Here is a 25511-nt window from a genome sequence, read left to right as displayed (position 1 = left end):
TTACTATCTGTAAATTTGTTCAATTTTCAAATTATAAAATATATTAAATCACTATGTTGGAAGTCCCACATCGACTAAAGATAAGGCCAGATTATAATATATAAATGGGGTGCAAACCTCACTTTACAAGCCGGTTTGTGGGAATGAGTTGGGCTTAAACTCATTTTCTAATATGGTATCAGAGCCAAGTTAGAGTTTATCGTAGCAATATTTCTTATTTTTTGGACATTTCTATTTCATCCTTTGTCATGTCACTATCGGACCATTCCATTAATTTATACTCTCATACACGAGATTTTTATACAGATACTTTTAATATTTTGAATTTTCAAATCTGCCAAGAGCCATGTCTAAAGTAATAAAAACTCGTGTAATTATATATAAGGACTAAAATTTTACGTGAATCTTTTAAATTAGATATTTATATATTGTTGTCGTGAGTGACAATTTTATTTTTGTAGATCAAATGAATCACAAAATGTATGCTAGGTAATTATAGTGGACTTGTTTTTGGGATCTTAGTCCGGGTGTTACCCCTTCCACCACCCCAAGTCCCTACACCTCCTCATTAATTTTTTTTTATTCCAGAAATACCTTACCCATCCTTATGTTGTAACCCTAGGTTTTGAAAGCTGATCAAAAACAATGGTACAACGTCTCACCTATCGCATAGCGCCACAACTATGCAACAAAATCCACAAAATCTAACCAACACAGGATCGTTAAGACCTCCGGTGGTAAGTTGGTTTACCAGAGCACGAAGAAGAGGTTATTAAAACAGAAAATAAATCTGTTAGTGACAAGTTTAATTAGTTTAATTTATATTACAATATGACTCATTCGACGTATATACATATATACTAATGGGATTTGGATTGTTATAGTCGCAAATGCTAATAGCTACCTAAAGTCTGATATTCATTTTATTTATGCTTTTAGACTTTATATTGAGTCACATTCATTTTACTTAGTTTGAATCTTCAGACATAGACGAATTTATTATCAGATTGAGACGCTGCGGTAGGGCATTTCTGCACCATTGTTTATGATCAGTTTTCAAAACCTAGGGTTACAACATGGGGAGGTGTAGAGTATTTCTGGAATAAAAGAAAATAATGGGGAGGTGTAGAGACTTTGTGTGGTGGAGGGAGCAACACCCTCTTAGTCCAAATGGCCTTTCATTTTGTACTGTCATATAGGCCCATGAAAAAACGTTTTTGCTTCCTGCACTCCATCATTACTACTCCACCCCACACTAACTGAAAATAATTAAAATGGCTTTCCTTACTGTACCACATTATCACTCCCGGTCACTGTCTTTCACTGACACTGTTGCAAAAGAAAAGCTCGTTCTGAACAAACTCTTTTTGAAAGAGATTTCATGTATTTCAATTTGTTTTCGAAAATTTAGTTTGGAAGGTATTGTTTTCGAAATTCTGTTTTCAAAAACCTGTTTCAAAGTGTATTTCATATATTCTAAAAGTTTCATTATAAAATCCATATTAATTTCTACAAAATCTGTTTAAGAAAAACTTTTAAAATGGTTAATCTAGAAATCACTTTTACAGAAAGTGAAATAGATATTCTGAAAACTATAGCGTACGTCTAGAAATTAAGGGGTACAGGAAGAAAAAGCCTGAAATAAAAAGGCTTCTCCACTGAGGAATAGTTAATTGCATTTTGCTCTGATTGGTTTGATTAGGCCCTCCATAATGCCTTTTCCCTTTACTCTGTATACTCACTGGTAAAGAAAATAAGAAATCAGAAATGGTTATCACAACCTTCAACGGAGCTGGCGTTGGATTTGGTACGCCGTTTGAGTTTCGCCATTTCTCCATATTTCGAATCTCAATTCCTTTATCTCACGCGATAGTATTTTTTTCAGGTTTCGGCGTAGGTTGCGGTTTCGGTGTAGGATGGGGTTTCGGAGGTCGGTGGCAGCATGCTGCATTTATTTTTTCTGCTTTACTTTCATTTCCAAATCGTTTTAATTGAATCCTTTAAGATGTTTCTCTACCTTTTGATATCGTTTTCCGGTGCCATGGGAATGCAATTTTTATAGTCCCCGCTGTTTACAAGGTCTTTTTAAGCTCTCAGAATCTTGTAAGAGTCCTTGTTCGTGAGACTATGCTGACAATTTAGATGTAATTTTAACATCCTTTTTTTTTCGTGTTAATCTTGTCGTTCCAGCTGACTGTGTTGGTATATGGTATTTTTTGAGTCTGGATAATGGAGAGGAGCGGGGAAATCGAGTGAGGTGGATAGGCTTTAATCTTAACTCAGTTTTTTGGCAGAGAAAAGAATGTGGTTGGACAAAGAAATTTTAGTCTTATAATTTAGACCCGGTTTTGATTAGGTTTTTTCTAGCTATGTGAAGTACTATTTGATTTAAATGATAGAGCTTTTTAAAAAGATAAATAATGTAAGTTGATATTTTCTTTTTTGAGAAGTTTTGATTCATTTTTATCACCTTGATTCATATTTCATCTTGGAATTTATCCAAACTTGCTCTGAGCTCATTTTCATACCAAAGTTACTTATAATTGGCTAAATATGGTTGTGTGGAGTGGAGAATATTGGACTACATTTTCTATCATCCCTCCTCGGTTCTATGTTAATTTTCATTCCAAAATTTCACCGGATTTGCTTCAGCTAAACCAATCACACTCCTCCCAAATTCTGTCTATCTATTGTTACTTTCCCCTGTCAAGTCTTCTGCGAAGTATCTGTCCTAGTTTCCTACCACCCTTTTCTATTTAGCTGAGTGTATTGAATGAACTTTTGCCCTCTAGCTGTCTTAATCATTTCACTACTACATTCTCCAAAATCTTGACACTCAATCTCCTGGATACAAAGGTGATTTAGACAGTTCAGTTGAGGATACAGAGTCCTTCGTATCTGGGAACTGGAAGAAGCAAGGAACAGACTGTTGTGACTAGGGGCAGTTCAGAGGCAAAATATAGAGCAATCACTGAAGGTGTGCCGGACTGATCTAGATAAATAGATTACTTGAAGATTTATCTCTTCCAATTCATGAACCTGTGAAACTCTTTAGTGACACTGACAGCGATGCAGCCAAGGGCATAATCCTTCTACTCTCGAATATATGTAAAGAAATTCGCATGTATGTTAATATCAAATACTAACAAATAACAACTACTTTCGTCTTATTTAATGAAACTATCTTCAAAATATCGTTCATTTGATTGGATTTTTATGATCAATGACATTTTTTTTATTCTTGATATCAAATTCTGATAAAGGGTAGATCGGGGGCAAATTAATTGTTAAACTAGATTGATATAGTTAAATGATGTCTATTAACTTTCTTAATTACTATGAGTTTTTTATTTGTTTATTGTCGGTTAAGAAGGGTTTGTTCATAATCCAATTAAACCTGATAAGATGAAGCATGTGAGGATTGACAGAAACTTAAATGCATCATATCCCAGGTACTGCATTGCAACCAAATTATAGGAAGTAGATATGCTCACAAAGGTCTTGTGCAAATACTGATCTAATGTTGGCTAGCTAGACCAACATCTATTTTATTCTAAGAGAATGAGAGCATCTCAATAATAGGAAGGATTTCACTCAAGTATTCGATTTTTATTTTTATTCCTGTAACTTGCTGATTCCTTGTTAATTCTGTAAATATTTATGGCTTTTGTTTTTTTCTTTATATAGTGTATCTCTTCTTTTGAAATAGTACGAAGATGAAATCATTTTCTTCATACTCTGGTCATAATTTATGTATCTGATCTGTTGCACAGGTATGCCATTGAACTTATTGGGTCTTGGTGCAGGTACAATAAGCATGAATCTGCTTTCTTTACTATTTCTAAGTTTTAATTTTCAGTATTCAATGGTTATGAATATGACATGCTGCATGATGTGGGTAGCCTTTTTTTCTCCAAAACCTTCATCTTACAGGTTACATTTAAGGACTTTTTCTTCGAAGGTGCTTTTGTTGGAAATTGTTTTCTAATTATTTACCCTTCTGGTTTGTTGGTTAGTGCTAATACCTACTAACCTTATGGGATAGGATTGCGATCATTGCTCTAACCCCCTCCTCCCTAATATATATATATATATGTGTGTGTGTGTGTGTGTGTGTGTGTGTGTGTAGAAAATTACTCTGTTTCTTGTTTCCTAACTCAAGTAATGTTGCCCTTTGCTATTTCTTGGTTTTAGTTCCACTTATGATTTTTATGATTTTAGTTCCACGTTATTTCAAGTACTTCTATACCCAATTGTCTTTGGATTTCATTTTTATGTTGAAATACAGTTACTTTTTTTTGTACGCGACAATTGTTTACAATTTGTTTATACCCAAACAAAGTTGCCAACCAATCCGGAAATGGACCATTGTTTTCATTTTGTCTGTTACAATACTGTGTATTGCTTTTATATTACAATAAAGTTTAGATCAAATTAAAATTCAGGTCATTTACAAAGACCATAAATATATGTAACAGTTATTTTCGTATTTGTTTCTTTATTGCATGCTGTTACCATGTCAATCTCACATTTTACAATGGTCATAGCCAATGAAATGACTGCACATAGAGTTTTTTTAGTGTCGCTAAATTGAAAACATGTATTATCTTCAAGGACCGAATTTTTTTAATCTTTTTTTTTGAATTTGACCTATCAATATCGAATTGGGTATGTTGGATTTAATTTTTAAGGTGGAGGCTGTGGCGTTGGAGTAGGACTTGGTTGGGGGTTTGGTACTGCCTTTGGTAGCAAGTATCGGTCCTCACGGGTCACATTTCAAGGAGTGGAATTTGATAGCAAGGAGACAGTTAACAGCAAGGAGTTCTCAAAGCCCAGTACAGAAGCTGGAGGTGCACGGTAGTGTTTCTACTTTGTAAATTCCTGGTCGGCCTATGGAGATAAATTGAATTTGTAATAACAAGAACATGTGGAGATTGCGACTTCCTTTCAAATTGTAGCAGTTTTTGGATAATGGCTGCCCCTAATGGTAATGTGATATGTACGCATTTTTTATTTCAAGAAAACTAATGGTGTGTTTATAGTCATGGAGTGAATATAGAGCTTTTGGTATTAGTACTGAATGTGTACGCATTAGATGAGTTTGTTTGGTGGCATGGAGATTGGAAGGAGAGAAGTAAAAAGTGAATCTGAATAGTATTTTTATACATTATTTTTTATTTGTTTCTACTCTTTTTGTCATTCTCTTTTCTGTTTTTTCTTCAATGAAAACTTATAGTGTTTACTTTATTTTTCTATAGTTTTTTCATTTTCATCGAGTATATTGTTAAACCGTTAGCAATTTCTCCAACAAAATTTTTTTAGTAGGAAATATTGTACTATAAAAAGACTTTTTTGCAGTGGTATATACTTTTGCAGCAAAAGTTCACATTATTAGAATACTACTAATCATGTAAATTATACTAATAGGTAAACTTGTTCTTTTTTATTATACTTGAGAGGATTTATTTTCATGGATGGAAGAGAAGCATGTATCACCCGAATTCTATTAATAGGTAAACTTGTTCTGATTTTTAAAGTAATCACCCAAACGGTCTATTAAAGTCAAGCAGATTTGCGTGACAAGATCTATCATTGGAGCAAATGATTTCACGTTGACAAAATAAATGGTATTGCTTATTGTAAAACTCATAAAATTAAATCAGTATTACTAATATTTAGGTGTTTTTTTGTGTGTGTGTGTATGTAGAGTGTTTAAATAAACCACTGATTTAAATAATCAACTTATGCTTAAGTTTTTCCAATTTATGCCTAAATTAAGTTTACCTTACGAGCACATTGATTTTATTTTATTTTTCTTTATTTAGTTTAATGATTTTATTTTTTTTTAATTTTAGGTGCAGTTACTTTTGTTTTCTCCCACCTACTGTTCATCGCAATTAATTATAAAACCACATTTAATGACAAGACAATGTACTGTGATTAGATATCAATATGTTTTATTTTCATCAGCTGTAAATTATTATTATTATTATTTAATGTGATCAAATAATTAAAACGTAGGATTCTCCTATTATTTACCTGATAATTAAGTATAACATTCTTTTAACGTTAAGCAACTCATAATTTATCAAGCGATTTAACCAAATTTACACTATATACGTTAATATATCTAAAATAAACGCTATCCTTTATAAATAACAATTAAAATGTATGGCAAGTAATAAATAAAATTGAAGTCTCGTTATTTATCTTGGAAATATTCTAGACGATGGTCTGAGATTAATCATAAAGAGTAGCAGTTATCATATAAGCCATAAATAGATTTGGCAGTTATTCCCATGCACATGATGAACTGGTAGTTGATAACCATGGAGGAAGAAAAGCACGTGGTGGTAGAAACGGAAAGTGCAACCTATCTACCACCGTTTCATTTATAAATTTGGGTATATATGTACGTGTCTTATACTGTCACACTCATTTCTTACACGAACTTAACCAAAATCGTCAATCATTAGCAAGAATGGCCGAACCAAGGGTTTTCACCCTCTCACAGGTTGCTCAGCACAGATCCAACAAAGACTGTTGGGTGGTGATCAATGGAAGAGTAAGTACTACCTTATTACGTTGAACACTCTAACGGTCGATCATCACTAACAACAATATACCAAAAAGATTCACTCAGATGTTTGGTGTGATTTGATTTTTTAGGTTTTGGATGTGACAAAGTTTTTGGAGGAACACCCGGGAGGGGAAGAGGTGATTCTAGAAGTGGCTGGGAAGGAGGCGACGAAGCAATTTGATGCCATTGGACACAGCAAAGCAGCACAAAACATGGTACTAAAGTACCAGGTTGGTGTTCTCGAAGGTGCCAAGGTTGAAGAGGTAGACATGAACGATGATGTTGTTGACATGGAATCCAACAGCAAAGAGATGAGTGCCTTCGTCATCAAAGATGGTGCAAACTATAAGTCAACCTCATTTTACGAGTTCTTTGTTCCTCTTCTTGTTGCTGCTCTCTACTTTGGCTATCGATGCCTCACCGTCCCTCAATATTAGCTCTTCTTATTCAAACTTGTTGATCATATGATCAATTGCTTTATGCTGCATATGTCTTAGCTTTTAATTCAGATTGTTGCTAATTGATATCTATCTACTGGAAGATGTAATAATATGGGTTCAACGAGGAGAATAAGCTCTATTTTGTTTCATTCAGTTTCAAATTTTCTTCTGTTCATTTTCTATTCTTCAACCAAATATGTATTTTTCTTATACAATGTTAGGTTTTTTTATGATCAAATATTATGGGAAGATCTGAGATTATGAAGAATTTTTTTTTGCTATATATATGTGTATATATATTATTCACACATGATTTTGTATTCGAAATTTTAGTTTTTCAGGATCAAACTATGCATTAAATAAGCATATTAATGTATCAGGCATGAGTCAAATAAAATTTTCAATGTGTTATATGTAAATTTTCTATTAAAAGTTATATATTCCTTCCACGTTTCACTCTCTTAATACATACATAGTTTTCCTAACAAGTAATTAAAGAGACTCCTGACACCTGGTTGAAGACTAAAAGAGAATTGCTTTGTAGGCTTAACCATTTCGTGATGTTATCTGTTAATTTATTATTTTACTTTTTCTATTTGACACAAACTATGACATGAGATGTGTTTGGTAAAAGAAATTCTCTAAATGACCAAAAATAAATTAATTTTTAAAACAAAGTAAACAAAACACACAATTCTACATTCGGCACAGTAGACAATTTGTTTTATTTGTTTTTAACCTCTATAGTTGAATATTTTAATAGTCATATAAAGAGAAATTCAATACTGATCAATTATGAAAACCATAATATAAAACATTAAAACATTACTTCTAATTCAAAATATTAAAATAGAATATATTTAATGATTTTTAATATATATTATTTATCTGATTATTTCTTATTTTAGTATTAAAATATAACTCAAACTTGAATTCTTAAAAAAAAAACATGAGAATTTGTGCCAACCATTATCCAAATCTCTATTCTTTATTCCAACTTATGAGCGACATCATTTGTTTTGGTGGATGACAGTCTTAAAGCACAAATACGAAGATGGATGTGTGAATTTCTGACATGTTTGTTTGAGGGTGATTTGGAAGCGCGGATTTGTTGGAGGAAGAATCATGGACGAAAAGAGGGTGAGATATGAAAGGAATGTACTAAGTTTAATTTGAAATAAGAATGTGTTGTGGAGGTGCTGCTGTTCTCGTCTCATGCTTGATGCTGCCTTGCTCCTCCTGTTGATGATAATTGTGGAAACCAATGAAGGAGAAAGATAATATAACACAACTGGGAGAGAGAATTGATTCTTCTCTTTACATAATCGATTTCCCTTCCATTGTTATTATTAATAATAATATAATAGTATTAATAATAATGATAATAATAATATTATTATTATTAATAAAATTAATAATAATAATATAATCATGTTTATTAAGAATAATAATATTATTAATAATAATAATATTACTACTAATACAACTTTTATACATATATAATTTTTATTTTTTATTATATATTTTATTAATAATTATTGCTATTATAGATATAATTATAATGATAATATTTTTGTAATTTTAAAAAACATAAGACTTTTTAATTATGAAATGAAATCTTGTTAACATGACTTGTTCAACCTCAAAACTTTTTTTAAAACTTGTAACATTTTGATAATTTCAAAATTAAATTACCGCATGGTGATTAAAAAAATGCCTTACAAATTTGTAGCGGGAGAAACACCCTTTGAAATAATTATTTTTTATATATACTAATTATACAAACTTATTCTCAAACTACACAATTTGAAAATTGTGATATAAGTCAATTTTTTTATGCAAACGATTATTTACAAGCCAAAACACAAAATATGAGTAAATACACGGTTTATTCTTCCAAAAAAATCCATTCTTATTTAGGTTTATTAAAATATTACAATTTAAAATTAAAAAAATATCACTAAATTATAAAATTCACAGGCCACTTTTTTCCTTAAAAAAACTTTCACATTGTAAAATCCAAAAGTTGAAAATAATTTCTGAATCATACGAAACCTTTTTTTTTTAACCATCTCCAACTTCTCGAAGTATTTTTTTTTAATGTCTTCTGAATTGTGAAATCCGAACTCATAAATTATTTTTATTTCTATCTTACACAATTAAAAAAAAGGTAAAATGAGACATTTTTTTATATAGGATAAAGGAAGAAACATATAGAGGTAAAAAAAGAAACTTTTCTATAAAACACATAGCATGTATATATTTTTTCTTCAATAGACAATGCCTTGTCTGGGCAGGACAATGGAAACTTTCTTTTTATTACAGATGTACTCCGGTGAAAATTTAAGAGACAAAAATGAAAGTTTAATCAAATAAAACTAATACAAAATAATTGAAATGACAGGCTGAGTCTTCCAAAGATTCGGTACAATTAATAAATCTTTATTTGTTGAGTCCTTGAACAATATATAATCTTTCCAAAGCTCTAAACTTAGTATAAAACAAGTCAATTTCATTAGTTCTTAGCAATTGGCATGAATGAAGATATTGGCCCCAAATTGTAAACGCAAAGCTAAAATCTTTGGTAGATAACACAGTTAAAGCATCCATGAGAAATTATATTGGTTACTGTTCATTCAATTAGTCCTGTACATCTGTATCTCCTGATATAGTACAAAAGCGAAGAGAGAATAAAACACTCTTCCTGAGACCATTCTAAAATAGGTGAAAAATGCCATGAAGAGAAAAACAGCTAGGAAGTGCTACACTGGGTGTAATGGAAGACTCTAAACAGTGATGTCAAAGCATTAAAATGTTACATCAGAACATGTATGCCAAAGAGAACCAGAAAAAGTAATTTATGAACTCGAATCAAGGCTCCGCTGATTCTGCCTGCCGCATTCCAGAAAGTGATAAATAATGGAACAAAATCTTCCTTTCTACATCGTGCAAAAAGCAATAAAAACTGCAGTGAAATCAAAATTGTAAGCAATATATATTATTTCTAGAATGGACGGCCAAAGTAAACAACAATTGAACAGAAACACCCTAAGACTAACAACAATTGCAGTCTAGAATTGACATAGCTTGTGAATATTCCTTCAGCCTGTGAGGCATTAGGACAAAGCTTCAAACAGTTACCAAGTACTATAGACCGAGATATAAGCACAATGATGCACACAGAACACCCTTTGGTAGGTGAAAACAGCGAAATATAAAATTTCTGAGTAAAATTTTAGAAGAGGTAATCTTGACTAATCTCTCTCATATGACATTTGGATGTACCCTCTCCCCACCCTCCCCAAGTATGCATGGAATATAAGCAATGCTAGAGGTCAGGTTACCGACCAAATTTAAAAAATAGTTAGAAGTGCAGTTGCTGATTACTAGCACTGTTTGGATAACCAATGTATGTGATCAGAATTTCAGAGTATACAGTGTAAACATAATAAATAGATTGAAGACTTGAGAAGAAGGGAAATGTAGGAATAATAAAGTTTTATAAGTTCAAAATAGCTTCATGTCCATGTGTGAAATCATGTACATAGAAAGGAACGAAGAGCACCAAGAAGTAGCCTTCTGGCTTTCAGAAACAAAGGAACCAGGAGTAAAAAGAGACGAAAATAGTTCCATGATCAAGGGAGAGCGGATGACCTAAATGGAAAGCATCATCAACACGGCAATACCAATTATTAGAATAAAAAGGAAGGAGGTGAAATTCCACCAATTAAGTAGTGTATGATAAAAGCTATAGAAATTTGAGAGAATGCAAATGCATACGTTTCTTTAAAACACCCAAACAAAGATCTAAAGCTTACCAATCAAGCAAAGGAGAATAACAGCCCAGATAGTTATTTGAACATGCCGATTGTATTGCATTTGGTATTGAGATCTTTGAAGCTGCCTTTGCAAAGCCCCGTACCACCCGTGGAGTTGCTTATCATAAGATTCGTCATAATTATCAAGGCAAGTCTTACTTTTTTCATAGTATGCATTGTTGCCCTGTATTTAGAAAAATAAACATGAAATATTAAGAATTGAGCAAAAGCATCGACATACACAAGCAAAACTCTGTTAAAAAACAGAAGCAGCTAAAGCACAAACCCCATTCAATCCAGCTGATGGTAATAGTGCATTATCCGTTTCTTCACAATGATTCACTGGTTTCAGCTTTCTATAACCATTCTTCGGCCACTTCAACTTAGAGATAGTTTCCACGGAACCAAAAAATCCAGAGAGACTTGCTACCTTGTGTACAGGATTTAGACTGGAAGAACCATTGGAGGAATTTGATTCTTGCACACCATCAGAAACAGTGATTTGCCAAGAACCAATGTCAGGATCAGCACTAGCTGCCCTGCGATGCCCAAGTGACTTTTCTTGTGCTGCATCAGACGAAACCCACCCAGATGAAACATGTAAATTGCTTGAACAATTAGGGATAGAATCTTTGTCACTTAACTGCACATTTTCACCATCTCTGCTGGCACATTTCACAGGAATTTTGCAAACAGCAGCCGATGTTCCCGAAAGAAATGATGCGAGTTCATCACGCTCTCCTTCATCCAGACGTGGCCAAGGCAGAGAAGCCTTGCTACCTGAATGAACAGGTTCTAGTAACAAATGTTCAACATTGCTGATCTTGTCACGGATGGCATCAACAAAATCTCGGTGTCTATTTCTCGCATCCTCAGTTGAAACTTTGCTATAACTTGACCGAGTAGCCCGTTCAAATTCCTCTAACTGCATAAGCCATACAAGTGCAACCACATGCTTTGTTATGATGATACAAAATTTGAAACTATTTACTAAGAGAAATTACCTGCCATTTAGCAGTGCCAATGGCAGTTTGTAGATCTCGGCGGGCTTCATCGCAGTTCCACAGGCTGGATGCATCCTTCATTGCGTGAATCCATGTTCTATAGATAGATTCCATCCTAGAAAACACAATCATACCATGTCAATAACTAGAAAATTAGATCCAATAGATATGTGGTTCAGTTGGAAACACACGCTGAGGAAGACTTAAAGTTCAATTCCAGCAAAAACACATCCAGGGACAGGAATGACGAATTTTAACTATGTTATCCGTCCCTGACCCACAATTAGTTTCAAAGCCAACCCAGGGGTCGAAGCTTATGAGGAAAGCTTGATCTTGTAGCAGAGCCAAAGCGCCCCGTAATATTGGTTAATAATAATAACAAGAAAATGACATCAATTCAGGCTTCTTCTGTTGAGATTGTGCAAAAAAAATGAACTTAAAAACCTTAAAGTCATTCAACATTGACTTCAATGCCAAATAATAGAATAAAAAGGTAGGTATTATTGGGAGGTGCATTTATTTCCCCCCAAAATGGAATTACATGGCAAGATTATATTCTATTATGCCTACATTCCTCGGAAAAACAAAATTAACCATTGGATTAAACATAAAAATCAAATGGAAAACCTAATTGGAAGAACAACAGATACCGGTCAGAAGATTCCTGAACTTCTTCGGCAGCACTAAAGAAAGGATCTTTTTCCCATCGATCAAAACTGGACGCCATGAATATTGAATGATAATATAAATGTATGATAACTGGAATATGGAAAAGAAAATAGTGGGTAATCTGTGTTGGGGATAGAGGGAAAGGTGGTGAATTAATTGGAAGAGATGTTCTTGTTATTCTGTTCTCTCTCAGAATAATGCCAGGAATTGCAATTTGCAATGAAACCAAAAAGTAAGAAGAATAATTAGATTATATATATCCCTCTTCTTACCTCACCCATTTTATTCATCAAATTATAAGGTCCCTCGTGTTTCACTTATTAATATTAATACCACCAGAATCAGCACTATAATGACACTTTACTTAATTTTTTTTTAATAAAACTATTTTTTTTATTATTATGATTATAAAATTAAATAGGTATAACTTTTATAATTTTATTGTAAGTAATTTTTATTTATTTTGTAAGTAATGTTTTAATTAAAATATAATTAAGTTTAAAAAATGCTAAATAAAAAATATTTAAATTTAAATTAACAATCACCTAAAAATAATATTGATAAGATAATTATTTTAATTTTAAAAAACTATTTAAAGGATAAATATAAAAATTAACACAAAAAGAGAATTTTTACATATTGGCATAAAATTATTAAAAACCTATTTAATACCTCTTTAATATTATTAGTACAATACTAATAGAAAATCTCTGCATCAAATTTTTAAAATAAAGATTAGATTGAGATATAAAGAAAAAACCTATTTAATATTTTTTTTTACAAAGATGGAACGAACCAAACGATATGATCTATAATTTAACATACTTTTTCACTCTTCAAATGCTAAAACAATTATTTTTTCCCTTCCTCTCTTTGTCATTAGTTAATAGTTTATTTATTTAACTAAATATGAAATATTTGTTATATTTTATGATAATTTTTATTAAACATTTTAATTATTAATCAGATACTTGACTATTAATCCAACAAAATATATATTTCTAAATAATTTCTAACTTCTAAAAAATGTCGCTTTTTTTAAATGAATATATGGAATTAATTATTTGTATTTTGTAAAGGTATTTTTTTCAATAATGCATACCAAATTTTGTTTTATTTTATAAAAAGTAAAAGTGACTTCAAAATTTTTAAAAATAATATTGTAATAAAAATTAAACTCATTCATCTTATAAAACTATAAGCACACTTAAAAAATAATTCCTAATATGTTGTAAAACCAAAAACTTTCTTTTTCATAATTTTTTATCCAATATTAATGTAGAAAATAGAAAATAAATACGAAAATTGTTATAATAAAGAAGAAATGAGAAAGGTTTTAGATTGGAAGGTGAGGGTTTGAGGGTTGGAAACAAGAAGATGAAGGAAGCAGAGGAGCAACTGTGCGAGGCGGCCAGAAAGGGTGACACGGAGAGAGTGAAGGCTCTCATAGACTCCGGCACCGATGTCACCCACTTTGACGGCGAGGGCCTCAACCCTCTTATGCACGCCGCAAAGCAAGGCCATGCACCCGTCCTCACTCTCCTCCTTTCTGCCGGCGCTCCCTGGAACGGCCTCTCTCCCTCCGGCCTCTCTGCCGGCGACTACGCCATGAAGGAAGGTCACAGCGAAGCCTTCGACCTTCTTCTAAACGCCGGTACACATTCTTCTTTTCCATTCCGAGTAGTACTATTTGCCTATTGGGATCTGATTTCGTATCAATTTGCCAGGGATTCAGGCCGAACTGATCCTGGGAACAATTGCGAGGAAGGAAAACAAGAGCGAAGATTCTGGTGTCGATTATTTGGAAGATAGGGTGAGTTTTAGCGAAGACAAGCTCATGGACTCTGAAAGCAAAGCTGTGATGATGGCGTGGGAGAAGCCATTGATGGAGGCTCATGCCAAAGCTGTTTGTTCGGGAGGGGGCCACGTGCTCAATGTTGGTTTCGGAATGGGGCTCGTGGATTCGGCTATTCAGCAGTATGCACCTGCATCACACACCATCGTTGAGGCTCATCCGGAGGTGTATCAACGCATGCTTCGCTCCGGTTGGGGTCAGAAGGAAAATGTTAAGATAGTTTTTGGCCGATGGCAGGATGTTCTGTCTCAGCTTGAAACATATGATGGTAATTTCTAATTCTTATCTCCACGAACGTTGATACTTAATTTAGCACTACAATTTATTCAATTGTCTTTTGTTTAAAACAGTCGAAATATTTTTTATTATTATTATTTTCGGAGATCCTATATTGGCTAGGGAGTCTGCTAAATTTTGTTTTTTGGGTCACTCTTTTGGAGTTATTTAAGCTTAATATCTAATTTTAAGCTGAGAGCTCACCCAAACGGACCGTCCACCTGTTATCAAATTATCTGCGAGTTCAGTTTTTAGTTAATTGAAGATTTCATATTGTAATGATATGGCTACTAAGGGTGTGACTGATAGAGAGGAGAGAAATAGGTTGGATGTAAATCAGTTGGTGGAGTGGAAATATTTGATAAATAAGATGAAAATTAAAGGTGTTTAATTGAAGAGAAATAGAGAAGAGATGAGGATACAGATAGAGAGATGAGTATAAATAGGAAACAGTTTTTTTTTTTTTTAATTCTCTTTTGTTCTTTCTCTCCTACCAGGCACCCTATCTTAATTGATCTTTATCCATTCTCACAACCAAAGTTTATAGTTTATGGTTATATAAGTGCGGGAAATCTTTAATTTTTTAGCTTTTGGAGTTGAGTTAGACCCAGTTTCGAACTGGGAGTTTTACTTATTTGTATCAAATGTATCCAATTTTTTGGGAATTTGATCTTTAACTGTTTTCTATATTGTCATGCACTCCATGCACTGACCTCTCACCTAGTAGAAAATTAGGCTTTATTATCATTGTTGTTGAATGTGTGTATTATGCGTGATGAGTTTTATCTGGGTTATGTCTGATTTGGATCAACGGCATGAATTGTGTTCAGGAATATTTTTTGACACCTATGGGGAGTACTACGATGATTTGAGGGAATTCCACCAACATCTCCCAACACTATTGAAGCCTGGTGGTATCTACTCATTCTTCAATGGCCTCTGTGGCAGTAATGCGTTTTTCCATGTTGTTTACTGCCATTTGGTATCACTTGAGCTTGAGAATTTGGGGTATTCCACGCAATTAATCCCATTACCTGTTAAGGATTGTTTAGGAGAACAAGTTTGGGAAGGTGTGAAACAAAGATATTGGCAGCTAGATACGTACTACCTTCCTGTCTGCCAGTCTGTAGAAGACCCTGAATGATGTAGGAAATTTATGTTCTGCAGTTTAGAAGAACTGCACCCTCTGCAGTTACTAATTTCACCATTGATGCTAGTTTTTGTCCCTTTTATATAGTTAAATCAAAGGAATGACTGAAATCTCATGCAGTGTTTTTTGAAAACTGTTGAGGATATTAAATGGAGTGGTGTATGGTGATTTTAATCAGTCAAAAGTGTTCTAACATTGTTGTTGCATTTGTAACTTAAAAAATGATACTGTAAGAATACAGTTGGAATCATATTAAAATCCTCAACTTCATATGTTAATTTCATTACATGGTGTCGTTTAAATTCAGAAGTTTTTGGCCATAATCACCATGATTCAAGAAAGATCACCATAGTCAATAACGAAGGATTTCTTTTCAAATTATGGAATTCAGAAAAAGCTATTGTTTTCAAGTCTAAGGCTACGAGTGCTCATAACTAGATGAAGTTTAGAGTAAGTTGAGCTTTATCCCCCTTTTCCCTTTGTTAAGCTTTCTATATGAAGGTAACAATCTAGTCAAGTCAGTGTGGTAATAGCTAGTGTCACCGTCTTCTCAATTCTTGACGCTAATAAAGATAGATAAGCTTATTCCTGGAACGACTTCTGAAAAAAAACAAAAAATTAGAAAAATTCACGAGAGAACTTTTATAAAAATAAACTATATATAAATTAATTTTCACTGGAAAAGATATTTTGTTTTGATTATATTTCTCTTCAAGAAATGTTTTTAGAGAAATTTGTCCAAAGATGTTTTAAGAGGATACAACTAAACTTCCGAGCAAATGTCTTAGCACTTCAGTTTTTGGTCTTCATATTTTTATTCCTTATTACATACATATCAGTACTACTAAATTACCTAAAGAAATCTAAATGTACTGGTAAAGGGATTGGGATGCCTGCAGTGGATAAACAGTCTGATAGATAAACCTGTCATGTACGCGCCAACAAGACCAAAAAGCTTAGTAAATACGAATTACCATTCAGTGCCATTATTCATTAATTCAGACAAGCCATTAGTCCATTACCCTGTTTCTTTACTGTACAATCATTCTTTTATAATTTTCAGAGAACAGCAAGAGACACAAACATCATACCCCTTTGCTGGACCAAAAGCAAAACAAAACATAGATAAACGATTATTCTTGAACTCAGCCGCGTTTGCAACAGGTAATTCAGAGTTAGGGCCTTTAAAAATCAGTGTCAAGTCCAGCTGAAAGCAATGGGACTAGAAACCTTGTGTTTCCCATCAGACCATTCTAGATAAGCAAAACTGGTTGTCCCAGAAGGCTTTGAAGAAGACGTGAACGTAACTGTGTAGCTCTTCTTCTCATTTAGTTCACGGAAACTAAGTGTTTGTGGTTGAACCACAATCTTCACCGAGGGAGACTGCGTCACTGAAACTGTATACGTTGCTGGGGCACCCACGTTTGTTAAAGTCCTTGTGTACTGAACAGTGGTTGGTTTTTGAGAACCACCCTTTACTCCAAAAGCCGTGTTAAAAGGAACAGCAAAAGATGGGTAGTTGAGATCTTCCACTCTGTACTTCTTCCTTTTGCTGCAAGTAAAATCTCTCCTTGCAACAAGCTTTATCTGATAGGAACTGTATTTCAGGGCACAGAAGAAGCTCAAGTAGTCATCCACGGTGGCATCATAGACAAGGCCAGGATCAAAAGCAGCCACTGGATCTACATGTCCAGCCCCAAAATCAAACGGCGTAGCTGGTAGGCCATTGTCAACATCTTTTAAGGTTTGCCCGTTTTTGTAGGTTCTGTAAGATGTGGTCATGAGGGCAGACCTTATAGCTGCAGGGCTCCATTCTGGGTGAGTGCCCTTAAGAAGGGCAGCTAACCCACTGACATGGGGGCAGGACATGGATGTGCCTGAGATGATGTTGAATTCCACATGCCTTGTGTCTTCAGTCATACCAGTTGGTCCAACTGCACCAGTCCATCCAGCTAGGATGTTAACTCCTGGAGCTATCAGGTCTGGTTTGAGCACCTTTGGTGTTAGCAAATTGGGCCCTCTTGAGCTGAAAGCTGCCACCACTGGGGATGGTTGAACCCCTAACTGGGTGCCACCAAACGAAAGTTTAGCTGTGGGATTGGGAGATGAGAAAACATACTTCTTTAGCTCATTGCTGGATTTCTGGCCCAAAGCTAGTGCGGGAAGGAGATAAGAGTCAGCTATTAACTCTTCCCCGTAATCTTCATTGTTTGCTAGTATCATCCCAATGCCTCCAGCACTCTTCACCACCAGACCCTTTTCCACCCTTGGATTCCCTCCTCTGTCACAAATCACGATTTTTCCTGCTACTTTTGCAGCAATCAAACTACCTTTGCTGCACTGACTTCCTTCTGAATCACCACTTACATTACCGGCATACACAATTGGAATTGGAGTCTTGGGTGGGAGTTTGCCATTGTAAAGGGACACCCCAGTGTATGCCTTCCCATTTCCAAGGGTGACATAGGCAGGGAAGTCACGGTCTATAGTTCCAGCACCAACTGTGGTTAACCATGGTGCCACATTAGACAAAGATGCTTGACTAGGCCCACCATTTCCTGCTGAAGTGGAAACCAGTATTCCGTGGGCAGTGGCAGCAAAGGTTCCAATCGCAATAGTGTCTCTGTAGTAATCCGTCAAACCTCCCCCAATTGACATGGAAAGGATGTTGACACCATCTGCAATGGCCTTGTCAATACCAGCAGCTATGTCTGATGAAAAGCATCCTCCAAGCCAACACACTTTGTATGTAGCAACTCTGGCCTGTGTGGCCATTCCTCTTGCTGTCCCATTAGCAAAGCCGAAGAGGCTAGCTCCTGCAACTACAGAGCCTGCTGCTGTTGTTGAGGTGTGAGTTCCATGGCCATCATCATCCCTTGGTGACTTTGATTCTGTACTTTCATTGATGGGTCCAAACGCTGCCTCATAGCCCTTGGCGAAAAACCTTGCACCAATCAGCTTCTTGTTACAGTTTGATGGGTTGAAGTTCTTACCTCTCTCACACTCACCTTTCCAGCTACTTGGAACTGGCCCAAGACCCTTGTCATCGAAGCTTTTTAGCTCGGGCCACACACCAGTGTCTAGCACTCCAACAACCACATCGCTTTGTTTTCCAGAGGCCAGTGAAAAAGTGATGGCTTTCCCCAACCCCAGAAACTCTGGTGTTCGAGTTGTGTGAAGATCGTATCTAACTTCAGGGATGACAGAGAGAATTCCGGGTTGCTTTGAGAGTAACTCTGCTTCTTGGCTAGTTAGCCTTGTGGAGAAGCCATGAGCTACATGTTGGTATGTGTAGAGCATCTCTGCTGACTCTGACACTGATTTCAGTGACGAATCATACCAGAGGAGATGGTCATTGAAGCTTGATGGCATGTTGAATTTGTCCATGTGAATTATGTATGTGCTTTTAGAGTGGTGATTGGTTTTCTTTTCTGCTACGGTGTGTCTGCTACAGAAAACCAGCAGCAAAGAAATCAGAAGGGACTTGAATATCACCATATTCATCTTGTCAGCTTGCTCTCGCTCCACCATTTCAGGTTTTAACAGAATTTAGTCTCAGCCTTCTCTCCAATTTGCTTCAGAAACACAGGGAAAGTTGCTATATATTGTTGGCTGCGGGCCAAGCTAAGCTATCTTCCAATAATTGGAAGGGAATGATAATAAGGGATGAAAAAAACAGTGTAATGGAAACGCAATGTACACTTTCATCCATATAAAACTATGTTTATGTCAAATTTTAAATACGTATAGCAAAAGTTAACAAATTTATATATATTATAATTTTTTTCTCGTAAAAATGTAAAAGGAACAAAATGAAATCACCATTCTCTTGTTTAAAGATATTACACCCGATGAGAATTTATTTTAATTCTATTAAATATACAAAATGAATTCAAGCACTGAAGTTTTTGATAAAGTGAAAGATTATAAAATTTGTTAAGTAATTCTGTACTGATTTATAGGAAGATAAAAAAAACCATGTTTATCTTCAAATTTGATCTAATAGTGTTATTCAAAAAATACCTTTACCTTTAATTCTATAAATTTTCTCTAATAAAGATGACTAAAAGTAGTTTAGGAAATGTGTTCTATCAAATCAGGAATATTATTAACTATCATTTATAACATCTATAAAACTAGTTGTTTTTGCATGCATGGGCCATGGAGATTGCTTCATTTTATTTCATTTAATTAATTCAATAAACACAAGCAACGGTTGGCTTTAGATTTTCTGTTTATCCCACTAAATTCAATCACTTCCCACCAATCTAAACTTGACTAAGTTAATACGTCACAGTGTTAATTTGAACCCATTCAACTTATTTGATTATATAATGAAATAATAACATTAAAATAAAATGTAATAAACTGTAGTAGTTGGATGTATAACTGCACACGGTGAACTACATAGGATCCTGTTAAAATTATTTTTCACAAAAAAGAAAAAATACCTTCTATTTCAATGCTTCTTTAGGAAAATTCGATAAGAGAAACATAAGACATATTTTTCAAGATAAAATCATGACACACTCAAACTAAAATATTAATGTCAAATCTTTCTTGATTTCTCACCAAAGGAACATATAATTATGTAATGAATAAAAATATTAATCTTTTTACTGAAAAAAAAAGAACTCTTTTAATCTTTTTTTCCTTTTTTTCGCTAAATTGTTCAATTTATTAGGCAAAGTAATTCTTTAATGTATCAGAAGAGATAATATACCACCTCTTTCTTTTACTATGATATTATTAAGAGAGAGAGAGAAAAAACGGGTTTACTGTCACTTTACTTAAACTTCTAATTATATATATATATATATATATATATATATATATATATATATATATATATAAAATTTTGTTCGACTGTTTACTTTACATGTCATATTTTCACTTTTGAAAAAGTTTGGAGTGTACTTATATACAAAGAAAAGTGGCATTGCTTGTGGAAATGTACTATCCCAACTAAGTGTGAGTGTGTAAGTTGCAAGAACACTATGGAAATAATAAATCAAACACAATCAATTCCTACAACATCTACACTGTTAAACTATATTCATAAAAGACATACTTGGTGGCTATGGTTCTTTTAATTATTTTATATCTCCACTATTTCTAAAAACTAGCTTGCAATCATTACATTTCTTCTGTAAATAAATAATTTTTGGTGATAGTTCTTTTTAAGTACTTCTCATCACACTGAAGGCACATCAACCATTTTTTTAAATTAATTTAATATAAAATAGTTTAATTATACACTACAAAAAAAATATTAAAATATAATTAATTCTAGAGTTAATATAGATACCATTTTATAAACTTAAAATTATTGATAATAAAATAATATTATTATAAATAAATAATTATAATTAGTTTGAAAGTTAAGTCTAAATTGGTCTTTAATATTCTAGTTTAGTAGCTAAAATATTGATAATTAATATTAGAGATTAATTTTAATTTTAATTCACAAATTAATAATAATTTGTTTTCATAGTAGAAATTGTTTTAGATACCAATAAATTTTAATTTATAAAATGATATTTAATTTAACTAATGTAGTGATTAATTATTTTGATTGATTGCTAGTTAATAATATTTGTATAGTAATAAACAAGGTATGTACAACTAATTCAAGAGAACTTTAATTAAAATTACAAAAGAATAATAACATAGGTCAATTTGTAATAAAAGATATATTTACTTTTATAAAATTTACGAAATTAATTAGCTCTAATACATATTTTTTAGTTGATTGAAATAAATTTATTTTTATTAAATTTATAATATAAAATCTCATGTAATAAGTGTTTATACATAATTTAAAAAGTATGCACACATTAGTTAGTATATAAGGATGAATTTGATAAAAAAGATGAAGTTGAAAGATAAGAGATATAGTAAGTATAATATCTGCATATACCTCATTTTAGACTCTTAGCTTTCAAACTAGGAATAAAAAAATTCAAAATTGAACATTATGATATTCTTAAAACTTGATAGGATTTTTTTCAATACATCCAATCATTCTAAATCACTTAGAAATCAAGGTTAATAACTATTTAATACTTTTATTTTTATTTTTCTATTTATTTTTTAAAGAAAAAAATATATCAGAGTATAAGATTAAGATGGTAAAAGAGTTAAATATATTTTTAGTCTTAAAATATGAAAATTAAAAATAATTTATGTTCAAAACTTTAATCTAATTTAGTCTCTAATTTTAAAAATGCATATATTTAATTATTTTAACCAAATTTTGTTAAATTTATTCAATATTTCTAATGTTTTTAAGTAAAATTATTTTTAACGCTTCAATGTTAACTGAGAAAGTGTTAGAAACATTAAATAAATCTAACAAAAATTAATTAAAAAGATTAAATATACACAATTATAAATACGAAGAACTTAATTAATTCAAAGTTTCAAAAAGAAATTATTTATAATTTTTACTTAAATTAAGGAACTAAAACATATTTAAACCATTGTAAAATGAATAATATTTTTAATAGCATAATTAATTATAAAAATGTTATTTCAATTAACTTCAATGAAAAACATTACCATTCATTTGTTGGAAAAAAACCTTGATCTTAAAATTCAGCCTTTATTACTACTGAAATTAGTAAATTGATATGGTTATTAGACACATTTTTACTATACACGTGACAATGACATGCATCCTAAAAGAAAAAATAACCAAACATTAAAAAAAAAGGTATTATTGAAAGGATGAAAAGAACATTTGTATTGTAAGAGTAAACAAAGGATTAGATAAATGATTATTATATTAGTTTGTTTTTACCCTTTTCTAGTGTGTTTCTGTTTTCATGGTGGTCCAGTGGACAAAACATGATGAGCAGTTAAGAAGTAAGTATACATTAACATCTTGATCATAGGATTCTTCCATACTGTGCAATTAAAAATAACCTAATAAATGCCAATAATTCCCTTGCTTTTCTCTCAATCATGGATGAGCATGTGGAAAATGAGGACTCTCACTCTACTTTAGTACACTACAAAATGATAAACAAGTTATATGAATTTAGTTAATGAATAGCGTAACATTAATTCATCTTTATATGTATATATGATTTTCTTTTATTCTTAAAAGTATTATATAATTATATAAATTTATCATTTGGTTTAAAGCCACTTTTGATTCCAATAACTTTACCAATGTATAATTTTGATTCCCACAAATTTCTAATTGCAATTCTTTATTTAATTTTTAAAATTAATATCTTTTTCCATCACTGATATATTATCTAATTATGAAAAAAAAATATTTGTCAAAATAAAATACATTAAAATTAATTGTTAAACGTAATATTAATAATTCTTACTTATATGAGTAAATAAAGTTATTATTAATTATTCAAATAATTAGAAGACATATTAAAAAAAAATCAAAAAGTACTTTATTTAAAAAAAAAACTGAATAATTAAACCTGTAATTAAAATTTTTCAAGGAATAAGAGTGAATGTTATCATTATTATTTTGTACATACTGAATTTTTACACTAAATTGACATGATTTATTTTAATTAAATTTTATCAAAAGTATTTCATTTTAAATTGTCATCAAACATAACAAACGATATGTTGGTAATTAAATTATATTCTCAAAAAACACTTTTCCACTTATTTTTTTTATTAAATATGTATTCAGTATTTTTTATTGGTTAAATCAGTTTTATTTAAAATATTTAAGAAAAAATAGATTTTGTCTTTTATTGTTTTTATATGCAGAAATATATATGTGAGATAACAGATGCTTGATTTGTACCAAGAAACCCACTGAGATATTGGTTGATATAGTGGAAGAAGCACTTAGAGCTTAGGTTACTGCTACTTACACTATTCAATTTTCAGATATTTATTCCACCATCGCCTCACAATTCTGCAGTATTATATAAAATGTAAAGATACTCTTTATGCATTATGCATTATGCATCATGCATTATTGTGGTTGTTGGCTCCACTCAACCTACACCATTCTTCAATGTTATCCATTAAGCTTAATATTCGACTTAGATATTATGATTTGTTTCTGGATATATTATTTGATTCAAAGGATTTATATAATATCAGTACTTATAATTTTTTTTATTAAATTTTAATTTCAATTTTTGAGAATTAATAAAGTTGTGATATGTGGTGGGTGTCTTATCACCTTAGACATAGTCTAAATAGTGATAACTAATATTTCGACCCTTCTTGAAAGTCTTTGGTCAAAATATAAAGATTAGATCAATATGAAAGATTTGTTTTGACACGAGTTGTCGACATAATACAATAAAAGTTATAAATAGATAAAGAAGGAATGTTCGACATTTTATTTAATTTACAAACATTTTTCCTGTTCATTCTTTTATGAAAAATATGAGCCTCTCCTTACTCAGGACTCCAAAGTTGAAATAATATTCTCAATATTAATGTAAGAAGGAGAACTTATCTTATTATATAAAGAGATAACCTGATTATTCATGAAAACATGACTCTTAATTCTAAAGAGATGTAACTCTTCATGTAAATCAACATATATTGAATATATAAATTAGTAAGTAACATCATTGTTTAAATGTTAAATTTAACAATGAAAATTTAATAAACTAAAAGGCACTACAAAATATTATAGAAATATAAACTTAAAATATACAGTATATAAGAGAGAATTAAAGAGAAGAAATTAAACTGTGTTTCTTGTGCGCTTTGCTCAAAGAGAAGTCTCCAACTTACGGTTACAAATGTAATACAATATTGCAAACAATTCAAACGTTTATTTAAAACAATTAATATAAAAGAACTAATCAACAAAAAAATAATTATTCATAACAATTTTAATTCAATTAACAAAAATAAGGCAGATCTTTCCTCTGTATTAGATCCTAAAATTTGATAAATAAACGCTCCATTCATTGCAATACCTTTTGGATAAAGGTCCAGCTATGATTTCTAACTGTTACACCCGTTTTGCTAAGTTCACTGTCAACCTACCATTGGTTTCTTTTATTATTTTCACTGTATATAATTTTGACATATTTATAAAATCATGTAATGTAATGAAATATGAGTTACTTCTATTTATAATATTAATTTATTTAATTTCAATTATAAAAAAAATAAAGTTCTAACAAGTATTTAAAAAAGGGTAATAATTAATCATTTTTATAAAATTAAAATAAATAAAAATAGATACAATAAAAATAAAAATAATGAAAAAATATTTCGAAATATAAAGATTAATTACTTCTTATATTTTAAATGTGAAAAATATTTCTCATTATTATAATAATGAAAGCAAGTAAATTAGTTAAAAACTCTAAACAAATTAAAGTAATTTATAACTTCTAAATTATAAACTTTTTTTAAATAAGTTAATACAAATAAATGTTTTCGTATTAATCAAACTAATTTATAAATTAGTTAACTAATTGAGAGTTGAAGTAACATATCCATAATATAATATTAAAACTTTTCAACGTATGATACTTTTCAACTATTAACATATCTTCCTCATTTAAACTCGCTTTGGAGGAAATGAAAATAACTTCATTTTAACGAAATCATTGTTTTAACGATACTTGTATCCGAAGCTTATATCATCATAACATCAACAATCAAATCACAATGGTTTGGTTGGATCAACTTTTTCAAAAAGCTTTTATATAAAAGAATCAACTTCTCTACGGCTCTGTTAGTTTGAATTATTCGTTTTG

At 31.7% G+C, this 25511-nt stretch overlaps 4 protein-coding genes across 7 annotated transcripts; 2 read left to right on the top strand and 2 right to left on the bottom strand.

The window, feature by feature from the left end:
* The first annotated feature begins 1654 nt into the window (after nt 1-1654).
* Nucleotides 1655-7169, top strand: LOC108332067 (cytochrome b5). Its single transcript, XM_017567171.2, has 6 exons — nt 1655-1807; nt 1886-1930; nt 3774-3806; nt 4692-4843; nt 6515-6565; nt 6670-7169. The coding sequence occupies exons 1-6, from the start codon at nt 1768-1770 to the stop codon at nt 7015-7017; spliced, it is 669 nt and encodes a 222-aa protein (XP_017422660.1). The 5' UTR covers nt 1655-1767; the 3' UTR covers nt 7018-7169.
* Nucleotides 7170-9617: 2448 nt separating this feature from the next.
* LOC108330739 (uncharacterized) lies at nt 9618-12745 on the bottom strand. Of its 4 annotated transcripts, none has more exons than XM_017565263.2 (5): nt 12493-12745; nt 11843-11957; nt 11125-11763; nt 10839-11022; nt 9618-9985 (listed from the first exon to the last, which is right to left on the bottom strand). In XM_017565263.2, exons 1-5 carry the CDS (start codon nt 12567-12569, stop codon nt 9960-9962), a joined length of 1041 nt encoding a protein of 346 aa, XP_017420752.1. In that variant the 5' UTR covers nt 12570-12745; the 3' UTR covers nt 9618-9959. The 4 variants fall into 4 exon arrangements, with proteins under 4 accessions (XP_017420752.1, XP_017420753.1, XP_052733040.1 ...); XM_017565264.2 differs by having other exon boundaries at nt 12470-12603; XM_052877080.1 differs by having other exon boundaries at nt 11125-11759; nt 12493-12509.
* A 1093-nt stretch (nt 12746-13838) lies between these two features.
* On the top strand, nt 13839-15906 carry LOC108331651 (protein arginine N-methyltransferase 2). Its single transcript, XM_017566492.2, has 3 exons — nt 13839-14165; nt 14239-14634; nt 15473-15906. Exons 1-3 carry the CDS (start codon nt 13889-13891, stop codon nt 15784-15786), a joined length of 987 nt encoding a protein of 328 aa, XP_017421981.1. The 5' UTR covers nt 13839-13888; the 3' UTR covers nt 15787-15906.
* Nucleotides 15907-16752: 846 nt separating this feature from the next.
* LOC108331650 (subtilisin-like protease SBT1.7) lies at nt 16753-19486 on the bottom strand. The gene has a single exon (XM_017566491.2). It carries the CDS (start codon nt 19321-19323, stop codon nt 16990-16992), a length of 2334 nt encoding a protein of 777 aa, XP_017421980.1. The 5' UTR covers nt 19324-19486; the 3' UTR covers nt 16753-16989.
* Between the last annotated feature and the right edge of the window lie 6025 nt (nt 19487-25511).

This window comes from Vigna angularis, chromosome 4 (assembly GCF_016808095.1).
Source record: "Vigna angularis cultivar LongXiaoDou No.4 chromosome 4, ASM1680809v1, whole genome shotgun sequence".
NCBI classification, from domain to species: domain Eukaryota; kingdom Viridiplantae; phylum Streptophyta; class Magnoliopsida; order Fabales; family Fabaceae; genus Vigna; species Vigna angularis.
The sequence above is the reverse complement of the archived record's forward strand: the minus strand, read 5'-3'. Positions and strand labels throughout refer to the sequence as shown.

Coding starts and splice junctions, on each gene's coding strand:
- LOC108332067 (XM_017567171.2), top strand. CDS start 1,768: ATGGTTATCACAACCTTCAACGGAGCTGGCGTTGGATTTG. Junction 1,931..3,773: donor TGTAGGATGGGGTTTCGGAG/GTCGGTGGCAGC, acceptor TCTGTTGCACAG/GTATGCCATTGAACTTATTG. Junction 4,844..6,514: donor TCTCAAAGCCCAGTACAGAA/GCTGGAGGTGCA, acceptor ACCCTCTCACAG/GTTGCTCAGCACAGATCCAA.
- LOC108330739 (XM_017565263.2), bottom strand. CDS start 12,569: ATGGCGTCCAGTTTTGATCGATGGGAAAAAGATCCTTTCTTTAGTGCT. Junction 11,958..12,492: donor GTTCAGGAATCTTCTGACCG/GTATCTGTTGTT, acceptor TGTGTTTTCTAG/GATGGAATCTATCTATAGAA. Junction 11,023..11,124: donor CATCAGCTGGATTGAATGGG/GTTTGTGCTTTA, acceptor TTCTAAATACAG/GGCAACAATGCATACTATGA.
- LOC108331650 (XM_017566491.2), bottom strand. CDS start 19,323: ATGGTGGAGCGAGAGCAAGCTGACAAGATGAATATGGTGATATTCAAG.
- LOC108331651 (XM_017566492.2), top strand. CDS start 13,889: ATGAAGGAAGCAGAGGAGCAACTGTGCGAGGCGGCCAGAAAGGGTGAC. Junction 14,166..14,238: donor CGACCTTCTTCTAAACGCCG/GTACACATTCTT, acceptor TCAATTTGCCAG/GGATTCAGGCCGAACTGATC. Junction 14,635..15,472: donor TCAGCTTGAAACATATGATG/GTAATTTCTAAT, acceptor AATTGTGTTCAG/GAATATTTTTTGACACCTAT.